At 43.5% G+C, this 15122-nt stretch overlaps 1 protein-coding gene across 2 annotated transcripts; it reads right to left on the reverse strand.

The window, feature by feature from the left end:
- Positions 1-2960: 2960 nt before the first annotated feature.
- LOC110538008 (dynein light chain 4, axonemal) lies at positions 2961-5994 on the reverse strand. 2 transcript variants are annotated; one of them, XM_021624526.2, is made up of 4 exons: positions 5849-5994; positions 5181-5264; positions 4981-5064; positions 2961-4507 (listed from the first exon to the last, which is right to left on the reverse strand). In XM_021624526.2, the coding sequence occupies exons 2-4, from the start codon at positions 5250-5252 to the stop codon at positions 4343-4345; spliced, it is 321 nt and encodes a 106-aa protein (XP_021480201.1). In that variant the 5' UTR covers positions 5253-5264; positions 5849-5994; the 3' UTR covers positions 2961-4342. The 2 variants fall into 2 exon arrangements, with proteins under 2 accessions (XP_021480201.1, XP_021480200.1); XM_021624525.2 differs by having other exon boundaries at positions 3926-4507; positions 5181-5280; positions 5849-5963.
- Between the last annotated feature and the right edge of the window lie 9128 nt (positions 5995-15122).

The following is a 15122-nucleotide window of genomic DNA, read 5'->3' on the forward strand; positions in this document are numbered from 1 at the left end:
CTTAGGTTCACTCACCCCCAGGGAGATAGGACGCTCTTAGGTTCACTCACACCCTGGGAGATAGGACGCTCTTAGGTTCACTCACCCCCAGGGAGATAGGACGCTCTTAGGTTCACTCACACCCTGGGAGATAGGACGCTCTTAGGTTCACTCACCCCCAGGGAGATAGGACGCTCTTAGGTTCACTCACCCCCAGGGAGATAGGACGCTCTTAGGTTCACTCACCCCCAGGGAGATAGGACGCTCTTAGGTTCACTCACCCCAGGGAGATAGGACCCGCTTAGGTTCACTCACCCCAGGGAGATAGGACGCTCTTAGGTTCACTCACCCCCAGGGAGATAGGACGCTCTTAGGTTCACTCACCCCCAGGGAGATAGGACGCTCTTAGGTTCACTCACCCCCAGGGAGATAGGACGCTCTTAGGTTCACTCACCCCAGGGAGATAGGACCCTCTTAGGTTCACTCACCCCAGGGAGATAGGACCCTCTTAGGTTCACTCACCCCAGGGAGATAGGACACTCTTAGGTTCACTCACCCCCAGGGAGATAGGACCCTCTTAAGTTCACTCACCCCCAGGGAGATAGGACGCTCTTAGGTTCACTCACCCCCAGGACGATAGGACGCTCTTAAGTTCACTCATCACTCATTCTTACTGGACAATTTCAGTTAGGTCCCTCCCCATTTCATCCCATTTGCTTTATAGTGAATAGACACTAGAGACATACTGTATATACAGTGCCTTGCGAAAGTATTCGGCCCCCTTGAACTTTGCGACCTTTTGACACATTTCAGGCTTTAAACATAAAGATATAAAACTGTATTTTTTGTGAAGAATCAACAACAAGTGGGACACAATCATGAAGTGGAACGACATTTATTGGATATTTCAAACTTTTTTATCAAATCAAAAACTGAAAAATTGTGCGTGCAAAATTATTCAGCCCCTTTACTTTCAGTGCAGCAAACTCTCTCCAGAAGTTCAGTGAGGATCTCTGAATGATCCAATGTTAACCTAAATGACTAATGATGATAAATACAATCCACCTGTGTGTAATCAAGTCTCCGTATAAATGCACCTGCACTGTGATAGTCTCAGAGGTCCGTTAAAAGCGCAGAGAGCATCATGAAGAACAAGGAACACACCAGGCAGGTCCGAGATACTGTTGTGAAGAAGTTTAAAGCCGGATTTGGATACTGTTAAGGGAATTTTTATCAATGATGACTAATTATGTATACATTTCAATCAGGACTGACTAGTCCAAATGCTATTATGTACTGTACATATATGAATTTTCTCTCTTGCTCCCATTCCCAATTGTATATAATATAGTCAGGAGTTTAGTAACAAAGACGGTCTGTTCCTTTGTACAAATGAATGAACTATCTCCAGATGTCAGGGACGGACTATCTCCAGACTGTCTAGAATGCTGATTTACAGTGATTGACCTTGGCTTTAGGAGAGGAGGGAAGGCTCGAGAAACTATAGGGCCTCTCTACCGGTGTCATGAAAGAGATAGAACATTTAGAAAACGCTGACGTCATTTTCAGTTTATAACCTGTGGTAAAATGTGTATGTACCCAGTACTCTCTTGAAATAAACGCTGTTACCTGAGTTTAAGACTGGGGCTCTGTCCATTCCTATAATAATAATATGGGTTTTACGATCCCATAGAATGCATTTACAGAGTAATTAATTCTGATTGGGAAATAATACAGAGGAATTTAGAATTCCACTAACAGATACAAAAATATTTCCCAAGCTTTAAACATCCCAAGGAGCACTGTGCAAGCGATAATATTGAAATGGAAGGAGTATCAGACCACTGCAAATCTACCAAGACCTGGCCGTCCCTCTAAACTTTCAGCTCATACAAGGAGAAGACTGATCAGAGATGCAGCCAAGAGGCCCATGATCACTCTGGATGAACTGCAGAGATCTACAGCTGAGGTGGGAGACTTTGTCCATAGGACAACAATCAGTCGTATATTGCACAAATCTGGCCTTTATGGAAGAGTGGCAAGAAGAAAGCCATTTCTTAAAGATATCCATAAAAGTGTTGTTTAAAGTTTGCCACAAGCCACCTGGGAGACACACCAAACATGTGGAAGAAGGTGCTCTGGTCAGATGAAACCAAAATTGAACTTTTTGGCAACAATGCAAAACGTTATGTTTGGCGTAAAAGCAACACAGCTCATCACACTGAACACACCATCCCCACTGTCAAACATGGTGGTGGCAGCATCATGGTTTGGGCCTGCTTTTCTTCAGCAGGGACAGGGAAGATGGTTAAAATTGATGGGAAGATGGATGGAGCCAAATACAGGACGATTCTGGAAAAAAACCTGATGGAGTCTGCAAAAGACCTGAGACTGGGACGGAGATTTGTCTTCCAAAAAGACAATGATCCAAAACATAAAGCAAAATCTACAATGGAATGGTTCAAAAATAAACATATCCAGGTGTTAGAATGGCCAAGTTAAAGTCCAGACCTGAATCCAATCGAGAATCTGTGGAAAGAACTGAAAACTTCTGTTCACAAATGCTCTCCATCCAACCTCACTGAGCTCGAGCATTTTTGCAAGAAGGAAAAAATGTCAGTCTCTCGATGTGCAAAACTGATAGAGACATACCCCAAGCTACTTACAGCTGTAATCGCAGCAAAAGGTGGCGCTACAAAGTATTAACTTAGGGGGGCTGAATAATTTTGCAGTTTGTCAGTTTTTGATTTGTTAAAAAAGTTTGAAATATCCAATAAATGTCGTTCCACTTCATGATTGTGTCCCACTTGTTGTTGATTCTTCACAAAAAAATACAGTTTTATATCTTTATGTTTGAAGCCTGAAATGTGGCAAAAGGTCGCAAAGTTCAAGGGGGCCAAATACTTTCGCAAGGCACTGTATAAATCCCCGGTCCACATACTGTCATTCACTTTCAACAAACAACACCCAAAATTGGAAGATTTGAAAAAACTCTATTTTTTTAATCACTTTCAGGAATAATTTCATGTTCAATGAATTTATGCAAACACACAGTGTTGAAGTGAAAACAACAATACAACGCATCAGTGTTATGGTACCTGGTGACATCCACAGTTGGCAACATAAAGGTTTCTATGTGGCAATGAGACTGCATGCCTAGGTTGATATTCATTGAAATGCAATGCCTAGGCATAGAGAGGCAGAATAGCTCATGTAATATCATCAGTTGTGATACAAATTCAGAACAACGACACCTATCCATGACATTCTTATAACAGTGGTGTGACAGAAAATAACAATTTCAACAATAAGTTCTTTCATAAAAAGCCCATGACGATCCTATACAAAATCAGATTCCATCTTCACATTCAAATTCAAGTATTTACTGTACATTGAGAGGATATAAAAGTCCCTGTGCTATCTTATCAGTTATAGGAGGAGTAGAGACACAGACAAGGGTGGCTTATGGGACTCATGTCTGAAAGGTGAAGACTAAAGCTATACTACTAAAGACAGAGATAAAAAATATATATATATCTAGAGAGGATTGGAGAACAGAGATTGTGTGAATTGAGAGCAACAAGAATCTAGAGAGAGGATTGGAGAACAGAGATGGTGTGAATTGAGAGCAACAAGAATCTAGAGAGAGGATTAGAGAAACAGAGTGTGTGAATTGAGAGCAATAAGAACGACTGAGAGAGGGTGTGTGCTTGTGTAAGGATGTTTTTCAGCAGATGGCATGGCAGCCCACCGAGACGACAGTGTGCCAACGTACAGGCGGTGTGGAGGAAAGACATGGAGCTGGATGCATTTTTTTTTCTTCTCCAAAGGTGAGCATGAGGAGATGATGAGAACACGCATGCCGCCTCGAGTTAAAGAAGTAGAGCAGAAAGTAATAGGGAAAGAGAGTGCAAGTGTTTCAGCCCCACTGAATTCCATCAGTAGGATAGTAGGAGAGACACCAGACTCCTTCATGCAGTGAACTCACTGTTCTGTAGAAACTATCACATCTGTATACAGATAAGACTTGGTCATTTTCATACTGTATGTGCACACACAAGTCAAGAGTGTGACATGCTGATATTGAATACAATATATCAAGAGTGACTTAGCCTAATCAATCAATGACGTAAGGGACATCACACACGCTCGCAAACACGTGTACACACACACCCCCTCCATTCCCACCACACATACACGATCAGTAAATGACAAAGAAAAAGACTGCATAGCTCAGAGATGGGTGAATCATCCAGGATGTGTATATAAATATATAAACACACTCGTTAGGTAGAGACAGACTGGATGGGAGGGGTGTGTGTGTGTAGCCTGTGTGTGTTTTGTGTGAGCGCCTGTGTGTGTGCTAAGCGCACTTCCACACACACACGGCCAGGCTGCCTCCAAAGAACATGTAGAGCAGGTTCTTGACCTCGTGTGTCACCTCGAAGCCAAAGCCCTCCCCGATCACCACGTGCCACGAGCTGCCAAACTTTTTATCCATCGACTCCTTGATCATCTTCGCCGCATTCTGAAACGGAGAGAGCGAGAGAGAGGTTAGAGAACATACAGAAACCAAATCTGAAGCTGTAAATGTACATTTTCATGCAAATTTTTCATCAATTCACGATGTTAGCGAAAATTCAGAGTTAAACGCACAGATGTTTAAAGTTATGGGATCCGGCCAATAATAACTGGACCCACTGGGGGTAGAACACTTATCCATAACAAGCACCTGAGGACAGGAACGAGGGATCCGTTTGGAATCGGACCTTTGAGGGAGGAGAGGAAGTGATGGAGGGGGTAAAATACAGAGAGGAGGAGGAGAGAGAGACAACCAGTGTTCTAGTCCAGATGGACACACAGGGTTGCTGGCATGAGTGGTGAGGCAGGCTGACACAATGCCCGACTGGCTGAGTGGGTGGATTAAAGCAATAGTGAGTGTGCTGTAATAATCTTGTTGAACAGTGTGTGTACAGACAGACAGACAGACAGAGTCCTGACCTCATTGTTGGTGGCAAACTTCTCACAGGCTGTGACACACAGTTCCATCGTTTCCACTCTCATCTCCTCTGGCATGTCTGTGTGCTGTGAAGAAATCAGAACAATACATTACAACACTCACCATTTACTCCACGAAACCCAGTCACAAAGCCTGTACTTGTGAACCACATATATGTCACAGCAGCAAGACTCTGTCTCACCCTGATGAGTGGGAAGCTGTGGAGCCTCTTGTAATCAGCCTCCTCCTTCTTGCTCTCTGTTGTCTCTGCCATTCCCCTCTCCTTCTACAGAGAAAACACACTCACATTTGAATGGAAGCATTAGCCTTCGGGCCACAATGTTTGTCAAGTACTAGCTATGAGAAAAGGCTGAACTTAAGAGACGCTCCTAGTCCTGCTCACTTCGTCTTCTTCTATCCATGACAACACAAGCAAGGAATGTAGTGACTGCAGGGTAGGCCACTATGGCCAGGAAAGTGACGTGCATGACATTGTCAAGCATATTTAGGCAATTATCAAAAATGGGTGAAAGGTGTCCACAGGGTTGACTAGCTAACGTTAGCTAGCTAGCTAGTAACGGTAGTCTTTATTCGTGTAACGTTAGCTATGACAGCCAACTTTAACAGGTAGCTGCTACCTAACTAGACATCTTACTAAAGTATCTGCCTTACTAAAGTATCTGCCTAACTAGCAAACTGTAACGTTAGCTAGTTAGTTATCTTGTGTGGGTTGTTGTCTTGCCTTCTCACTAACGTTCTCTTAGTTGCAACCATTGCACGCCGTTATGAGCCATTCTTCTTTGAAATGTACTTGATTATGGCTAGCAAGTTAACTAAATAGCTAGCTAGATAACCTAGCTAGCTACTTACCTCTGGCTAGTTTATCAGGAGAAGCTTGGTCCATTTATTGTTGACATGGAAACATGTCGGCCATAGCAACCGCTTCTTTCGTCCCGCTCTCCTTCTTCTCCTTGTGCGTTTCCGGCAGACTAGACTCTGTATTGCGTATTGCTACCATTCTCAGGTCGGAGTGCGAATTACATATTCAAATATGTAATAGCCTCACACCCGTAGCAGGCCGGTGGAATGGAGAAACGACAGAAGCTTCCTTGCTATTTCGCTCTACCTCTCATTTGAGCCCAAAATCGTTACAAGCGAAAATGTGTTTATAACTCAGCCAACTAACAGAGAAAAAGTGATCCTATCCTCAGCATACCGCCTGCAACAGGACATGCTTCACTGTCTCTACCTCCCCAGAACTCACACTTCCAATCTGGGGGTTTACCCACTAACAATGACCCAAACTTAGCCTTGTCAACAGAACCCCATCCCTCCTTTCACTCCCCAGGTATACCTATGACCCTCCTCACAGAATTCTGGATAGAGAAAAAATACCTTCCCTGCTGCTCTCTCTCCCACTCACGTTGTCACTCCTGGGTCAACCCCTCCACTATGATGCCCCTACATTCCATCCCCCCCTAACAGGACCACCACATCTACCTCCTCCTTCTTCAGAGCTGCCTTCTCTACCTTATTTGCAGCAAGGCTCAGTGTAACATGGCAGTGTTGCCATTGTTTACAAAAGTGTTTCTTTGTAATGTCGAAATAGACATGTCTTCAACACCCATATCACACACTCACAAACTGTAAATATATGTGCTTATGTTGTACTAGCAATTGGTGAGAGAGAGCCTCAAATATCACATTCAATTGTACATATCCACTGTATACATGAACCGCAGCAAAGTTGGTTCCTGTTTCAATCACATCTTTGGTCATGTTCTCGTGGGTCAAACAAAAACACCCTAATGATTGGTTGACAATAGAGCTTCGCCCAATGCATGCGATGGCTGCAGGATGAAGTTGGTGAAGAGCAACTGAAGACATTTGCAGTCGACTGCAGTCATAACTTCATGACCTTTGGTCACATGCTTTTTGTAAAGTTCATGCAGTTGTTGCGTAAGTCTCACAATTTCTATCCCCATAATGCAAGGCTTGACAAAAGTGATCTGCTCGAATGCACTCACTCTTTTCAAAACACTTCGATACAGCTACGACTAAAAGTGATTTTCGTAGCAGGTTAGAAGAAAATTTTCGCTGAACCCTAACTCTTTTCCTAACCTTAACCTAATTATCCTACTCTGTTGAATAAATTCTCCTGACCTGCTCCATAAGTTCTCCTAACCTGCTATGAAAAAGTAACTTCCGGTCGTAGCTGTATCAAAATGGCATGGAAAGAGTGGCCGTGTTTGAGCAGACCACATTTGTCAAGTCGGTTACCATCATTGCATTATGGGGTTATAATAGTTGTCGACTGCATGAACTTTACAAAAATCACTTGATCAACAGCAACTTCATCCTGCAGCCATCACCTGCATTGTGGGAGGCTCTATTGTCAGCCAATCATTAGGGTGTTTTTGTTTGACACACACGAACGTGACCGAAGATGTGACTGAAACCGAAACCAACTTTGCCACAAATCATGTATACAGTCGATTATGTACAAATTAATGTGATATGAGTCTCTCTCTGTCACCAATTGATTGTACAATGTACACACATACAGTTGAAGTCGGAAGTTTACATACACTTTAGCCAAATATATTTAAACCCCGTTTTTCACAATTCCTGACAATTAATCCTAGTAAAAATTTCCTGTCTTAGGTCAGTTAGGATCACCACTTTATTTAAGAATGTGAAATGTCAGAATAATAGCAGAGAGAATGATTTATTTCAGCTTATATTTCTTTCATCACATTCCCAGTGGATCAGAAGTGTACATACACTCAATTAATATTTGGTAGCATTGCCTTTAAATTGTTTACCTTGGGTCAAATGTTTTGGGTAGCCTTCCACAAGCTTCCCACAATAAGTTGGGTTAATTTTGGCCCATTCCTCCTGACAGAGCTGGTGTAACTGAGTCAGGTTTGTAGACCTCCTTGCTCGCACACGCTTTTTCAGTTCTGCCCACAAATTGTCTATAGGATTGAGGTCAGGGCTTTGTGATGGACACTCCAATACTTTGACTTTGTTGTCCTTAAGCCATTTTGCCACAACTTTGGAAGTATGCTTGGGGTCATTGTCCATTTGGAAGACCCATTTGCGACCAAGCTTTAACTTCCTGAGATGTTGCTTCAATATATCCACATAATTTTCCTACCTCATGATGCCATCTATTTTGTGAAGTGCACCAGTCCCTCCTGCAGCAAAGAACACCCACAACATGATGCTGCAACCCCTGTGCTTCAAGGTTGGGATGGTGTTCTTCGGCTTGCAAGCCTCTCCCTTTTTCCTCCAAACATAACAATGGCCAAACAGTTCTATTTTTGTTTCACCAGACCAAGGGACATTTCTCCAAAAAGTACGATCTTTGTCCCCATGTGCAGTTGCAAACCGTAGTCTGGCTTTTTTTATGGTGGTTTTGGAGCAGTGGCCTCATCCTTGCTGAGCGGCCTTTCAGGTTATGTCGATATAGGACTCGTTTTTACTGTGGATATAGATACTTTTGTACCTGTTTCCTCCAGCATCTTCACAAGGTCCTTTGCTGTTGTTCTGGGATTGACTTGCACTTTTTGCACCAAAGTACGTTTAGCTCTAGGAGACAGAACACATCTCCTTCCTGAGCAGTATGACGGCTGCGTGGTCCCATGGTGTTTATACTTGTGTACTATTGTTTGTACAGATGAATGTGGTACCTTCAGGCATTTGGAAATTGCTCCCAAGGATGAACCAGACTTGTGGAGGTCTACAATTTATTCTGAGGTCTTGGCTGATTTCATTTGATTTTCCCATGATGTCAAGCAAAGAGGCACTGAGTTTGAAGGTAGGCCTTGAAATACATCCACAGGTACACCCCCAATTGACTCAAATGATGTCAATCAGCCTATCAGAAGTTTCTAAAGCCATGACATAATTTTCTGGAATTTTCCAAGCTGTTTAAAGGCACAGTCAACTTAGTGTATGTAAACAATTGTTGACAAATTACTTGTGTCATGCACAAAGTAGATGTCCTAACCGACTTGTCAAAACAATAGTTTGTTAACAAGAAATTAGTGGAGTGGTTGAAAAACAAGGTTTAATGACTCCAACCTAAGTGTATGTAAACTTCCGACTTCAACTGTCTCTATTTTCAAGTTTGTGATATGGGGGTTGGAGAAATGTTTATTATAATAAACAATGGCAACATTGACTTGTTGCACTGAGCTTTGCTGTTGGAAAACCACATCAGTACCCGACTGTCGGCTGCCGCGGATTAACCTCCCACTACTTCACTCGACTTACAGTTGGTTGCTTGCACCTTACCGATCAAACTAGCCCAGTGTTTCTCTTTCATTCCATAGAGGAACGAGCAAGTGAGGGTATAACTTCTGGAAATAACTTCCATGAAATCCACAACTAATTGTATTCACTGTAGTCTCTAGTCAACAATGAAAACAGTTGTTAATGTCCAAAAAATGTACAACCATTGAATCTATATGTTTTGACCAAGACAGTTTATAATCTAAGGTAACACCAAGTAATTTGGTCTGCTCAATTTGTTCAACAGCCACACCATTTATTACCAGATTCAGCTGGGGTCTAGAACTTAGGGAATGATTTGCACCAAATACAATGCTCTTAGTTATGGAGATGTTCAGGACCAGTTTATTACTAAAACAGACTGCAACTCTTTGTTAAAGGTTTAAGTGATTACATTAGCTGTGGTTGCTGATTTGTATATGGTTGAATAATCAGCATACAATGGACACACATGCTTTGTTTAATGCCAGTGGCAGGCCATTGGTAAAAATAAAAAAGAGTAGAAGACCTAGAGAGCTGCCCTACGGTACACCACACTTTTGAATTATGTTTGAATTAGAAAAGCTTCCCTAAAAAAATCTCTGAGTTCTATTAGATAGATAGCTACAGTGGGGCAAAAAAGTATTTAGTCAGCCACCAATTGTGCAAGTTCTCCCACTTAAAAAAATGAGAGAGGCCTGTAATTTTCATCATAGGTACACTTCAAATATGACAGACAAAATGAGAAAAAAAATCCAGAAAATCACAATGTAGGATTTTTAATGAATTTATTTGCAAATTATAGTGGAAAATAAGTATTTGGTCACCTACAAACAAGCAAGATTTCTGGCTCTCACAGACCTGTAACTTCTTCTTTAAGAGGCTCCTCTGTCCTCCACTCGTTACCTGTATTAATGGCACCTGTTTGAACTTGTTATCAGAATAAAAGACACCTGTCCACAACCTCAAACAGTCACACTCCAAACTCCACTATGGCCAAGACCAAAGAGCTGTCAAAGGACACCAGAAACAAAATTGTAGACCTGCACCAGGCTGGGAAGACTGAATCTGCAATAGGTAAGCAGCTTGGTTTGAAGAAATCAACTGTGGGAGCAATTATTAGGAAATGGAAGACATACAAGACCACTGATAATCTCCCTCGATCTGGGGCTCCACGCAAGATCTCACCCCGTGGGGTCAAAATGATCCCAAAAACGGTGAGCAAAAATCCCAGAACCACACGGGGGGACCTAGTGAATGACCTGCAGAGAGCTAGGACCAAAGTAACAAAGCCTACCATCAGTAACACACTACGCCGCCAGGGACTCAAATCCTACAGTTTTTGTTAAAAACTCAACTCATCGTGTTTGGAGGACAAAGAATGCTGAGTTGCATCCAAAGAACACCATACCTACTGTGAAGCATGGGGGTGGAAACATCATGCTTTGGGGCTGTTTTTCTGCAAAGGGACCAGGACGACTGATCCGTGTAAAGGAAAGAATGAATCGGGCCATGTATCATGAGATTTTGAGTGAAAACCTCCTTCCATCAGCGAGGGCATTGAAGATGAAACGTGGCTGGGTCTTTCAGCATGACAATGATCCCAAACACACCGCCCGGGCAACGAAGGAGTGGCTTCGTAAGAAGCATTTCAAGGTCCTGGAGTGGCCTAGCCACTCAGATCTCAACCCCATAGAAAATGTTTGGAGTTGAAAGTCCGTGTTGCCTAGCAACAGCCCCAAAACATCACTGCTCTAGAGGAGATCTGCATGGAGGAATGGGCCAAAATACCAGCAACAGTGTGTGAAAACCTTGTGAAAACTTAAAGAATATGTTTGACCTCTGTGCCCTTCTCATTAAGCATGCTGAAAGTCTGTTTTTTTTTTACAGAGAAATACCATTGTATTTGGTCAAGAACAATGGTTTTTTTTGGGGGGGGGGGGGGGGGGGGGGATCGTCGGACGAGGCCACAGTGTCCCCCGAACCAACCCCTGTCTCAGTCTCCAGTATCTATGCTGCAATAGTCTATGTGCTGGGGGGCTAGGGTCAGTCTGTTATATCTAACGTAATTCTCTTGTCTTATCTGGTGTCCTGTGTGATTTTTAGTACAGTATGCTCCAGTTTCAACTGTTCTGCCTGCGGCTAGGGAACCCTGACCTGTTCACCGGATGTGCTACCTTATCCCGGACCTGCTGTTTTCAAATCTCTCTCTGCCACACCTGCTGTCTCGACCTCTGAATGCTCAGCTATGAAAAGCCAACTGCAATTTACTCCTGAGATACAGACCTGTTGCACCCTCTAAAACCACAGATTATTATTTGATCTTGCTGGTCATCTATGAATGTTTGAACATCTTGAAGAACAATCTGGCCTTAAATGGCCATGTACTCCTAAAGTACTCCTAAAGTCTCCATCCGACACAGCCAGAAGAGGACTGGCAACCCCTCAGGGCCTGGTTTCTCTCTAGGCTTCTTCCTAGGTTCCTGCCTTTTTAGGGAGTTTTTCCTAGCCACTGTGCTTCTACACTGTGCTTCTACATCTGCCTTGCTTGCTGTTTGGGGTTTTAGGCTGGGTTTTTGTATAGCACTTTGTGACATCTGCTGATGTAAAAAGGTCTTTATAAATACATTTGATTGATTGATAGTGTATGTAAGCAATGTCCCCACGTGCTCTGGCAGCTTTCATGGCTGGGATCAGTTTGATTTGATTTGATCAGTTCATCCCTCTTCTGGCACACAGCTTCAGGATAGTCATTGTTGATAAAGACATGCTGTATGTTCCTCTCAAGTTCTTGGCTGTTTCCATAGCAGCTACCTTGTCGTTGAACCTCAGGAACTTGACCACTATCGGCCTGGGCCTGTCACCTGGGGTGGTGGTGGTGTTTCCAGTCCTGTGGGGGCACTCCACCTCAATCATCCTGTGGTCCATGTTCAGTTTTTCCGAGATAATTTCCCTCACTTTGTCCTCAGACTCCATCCAGGTTTCATATGGAGATTCTGCAATTCCGTGTTGTTCCGCCTTGATTGTCCCTCAAGATAATCAGATTTCTCTGTCATTGTTATCATGGATTCACATACAGAATTGATGTCCACTCTCAATGACTTTGCTGTCATATTGCCGTTCTCCTGTTTAAACTCATCGAGCTGACCCTGGGAGAACTGCAAACTGTTCTTCAGGTCCTGGAACTCTCTGTCAGGTCATCCATTATTTTATTAGTTGACTCCCAGTATTTGGGCACAGCTATTTTCTTGTTGTTGTAACAACTCTTTTTGTTAATTTAAAATATCCTTAATTTAGGTTACGTTGTTACTCCTCGCAGTTCCAGACAGGGCAGGTCACAGGGAAGATTGGAAATAACAACAACAAATAGCAGAGATCTAGACAGCCACAAGCCTGGGTCAATCCGCAGTCCCAGCCACAATGGCTAACCGCATTGCGGGCTGCGTTTTAGCCCTCAAGAAAACCCAGCTAGCTTGATAGGCAACTAGCTAGCAGCTAGGCTAGCTGCTACACCAAGCAGCTCCTCAGACCCTGCCTTGGTCAGCAGGATAACTGGACAGTTAGTAGCTGTCCCAGCAACTGATGCCAACAGCGTGACGGGAAGCTAGCTAGTAACCAAACTTTAAAACATTTCCATTATGCTTAATTCTATGTAAAAAACATGTTTATTTTTCTGCATATCTAAGCATACCTTTCAAGGTGTCTGTATCCTCCTGACTGGTGGATATTTATTTCAAGAAACTAAATATGCTAAGCTGCATCTCTGCCAAAATCTCGGTAAAATACTGAAGGAGTGTAAATCTTATTCAGTAGATTTAGTAATGTCTTACTTTTCTAAAGTCAACTAACCTTTAGAGCAGGCATGCCAGCTAAAATAGTTAGTCAAGCAAGCTACTCTAACTTGATTGATAGCCTAAAAATGGCTTCTTGGTAGCTAGTTATGAGGTTGGGAGATCGGGAACCTGTCTGGGCTAGCTAAAGCCAACTTCATAAAATTGCTAGGTGGCTAGTATCATTACAAGTCTTCATGCTCTCTTGAGAACCTTGATGATCTAGTAATGGAGTCAGTCGGCAGTGGTGAGCGCTCTGAAGTTGAGCCAGTTGAGGATGTAGTGGGTCTACCTGCAGCATCAGGTGTGGTAGAGACTTCCAGCGTTTGCCCTGAGAGTCTTACCAAAGTTGATTTTGGACCGGTAGGAGTGAGATTTTTGGAAAGAGGGGATTCCTACTTTTTGTCCGACCCGTATGTTGTGTCAAGTTGGGTAAAAGACAAACTGGAAATGGTTACATCTGTGAAAGTTTTGAGAAGTGGAATTGTTGAGATTTTTGTGTATCTGCCTCCCAGAGGAAGTGGGTGCTTCGAGTCACACAGCTCGGGGCTCAAACTGTGGCCTGCTTTGCTCTCCGGAGCAGCTCCGGAGCAGGGTGCCGCTAAACAGGGTGCTCAGTGGGGCAATGTGGAGTGTAGAGGTGGATCAAATGAAAAGGAATATTCCTAGTGTTTGTGACACCCACCTTTAAATGTGATGTGGACCCGGTGGTAATGATGAGACTAAGAATACCTTGTCTGCCTTGTTGAGCTATGACGCAGAGTTTCTACCTGCCCTGTGAGAGAGAGACAGGTTGAGATTGTTAGAATTTGAGTGGGGAAGAAAGTTTCCTATGCTGAAGCAATGAGGGTGAGTGAGTCGACTGGTAGCCCCCAAGTGAGTAGGACTGAAGAGAGAGCGCCAGAGAAGATTCATTATAGTGAGGTTGGATTTTTGCATTTATAGCCATGGTGATCAACTGCACTGATGGAGCGGAAATCACAGAAGATAGATGTGGTAGTTGCAGCAGCAGAGGAATATTATGGTGTGAGAGATTTTAGTGCAGAAGATCTACAGAAAGTTCTGAGAGGAGGTGTTCCATCCTCCCAGGCTGACAATCTGGTGTAGGATCGTTTAGGGCCAAAGTAATGGGATGGGGTGCTGGGGTTTTGCTATTCTGTATAGGTGCAGGGTTACATGGTAGTGGGATGGGGTGGTAGGTTAGTGGTATGGTGTATAGGTGCAGGGTTACATGGTAGTGGGATGGGGTGGTAGGGTATGATGTATACTGTAGGTGCAGGGTTACATGGTAGTGGGATGGGGTGGTAGGTTAGTGGTATGGTGTATAGGTGCAGGGTTACATGGTAGTGGGATGGGGATGGGGTGGTAGGTTATGGTGTATACTGTAGGTGCAGGGTTACATGGTAGTGGGATGGGGTGGTAGGTTAGTGGTATGGTGTATGAATGCAGGGTTACATGGTAGTGGGATTTAAGTTGTCCCATTCCCCTTTTCCTTTTTTTTTGGGGGGGGGGGGGGGGGGGGGGGGGGGTTGACCAAAATGTGCATTCCGCTCCCCGACCTGCGAAAGGCACGAATACACAGTCCAGCACATAGTCTGCCAGAGAACAAAATGAAGAAGAATGGTTGTGAATTTCAGCCATATTCATAAATGTATACAGTGATTCTTTGTAGTAAAAGCTATATATTGTTTTATCATCCTGTGTTGTGTTTTTCCATATCCTGTACCCATCTCAGGTTTCCATTGACCCTGCCCTATTCAAGCACCTGTGGCTTGAAGAAAGGGCTTCAAACTGATGCTGTGTGTGTGTGTGTGTGTGTGTGCGTGTGTGTGTGTGTGTGTGTGTGTGTGTTTACAATTCAGTGTGTTTAGAGCAGTGGTGTTTTAAATTGAGCCTGTGGCGTGTGTCCTGGACAGCACAAGATGTGACTGGCAGCAGTGTGAGGGTTTGTGTGTCAGTGAGTAACAGGATGGTCACTAAGTAGCCTAACACACACATAGTAGCTCATCTGCACACAAAGTCCAAATACATGCAAT

Source organism: Oncorhynchus mykiss, chromosome 12 (genome assembly GCF_013265735.2).
Source record: "Oncorhynchus mykiss isolate Arlee chromosome 12, USDA_OmykA_1.1, whole genome shotgun sequence".
In the NCBI taxonomy this organism is placed as follows: domain Eukaryota; kingdom Metazoa; phylum Chordata; class Actinopteri; order Salmoniformes; family Salmonidae; genus Oncorhynchus; species Oncorhynchus mykiss.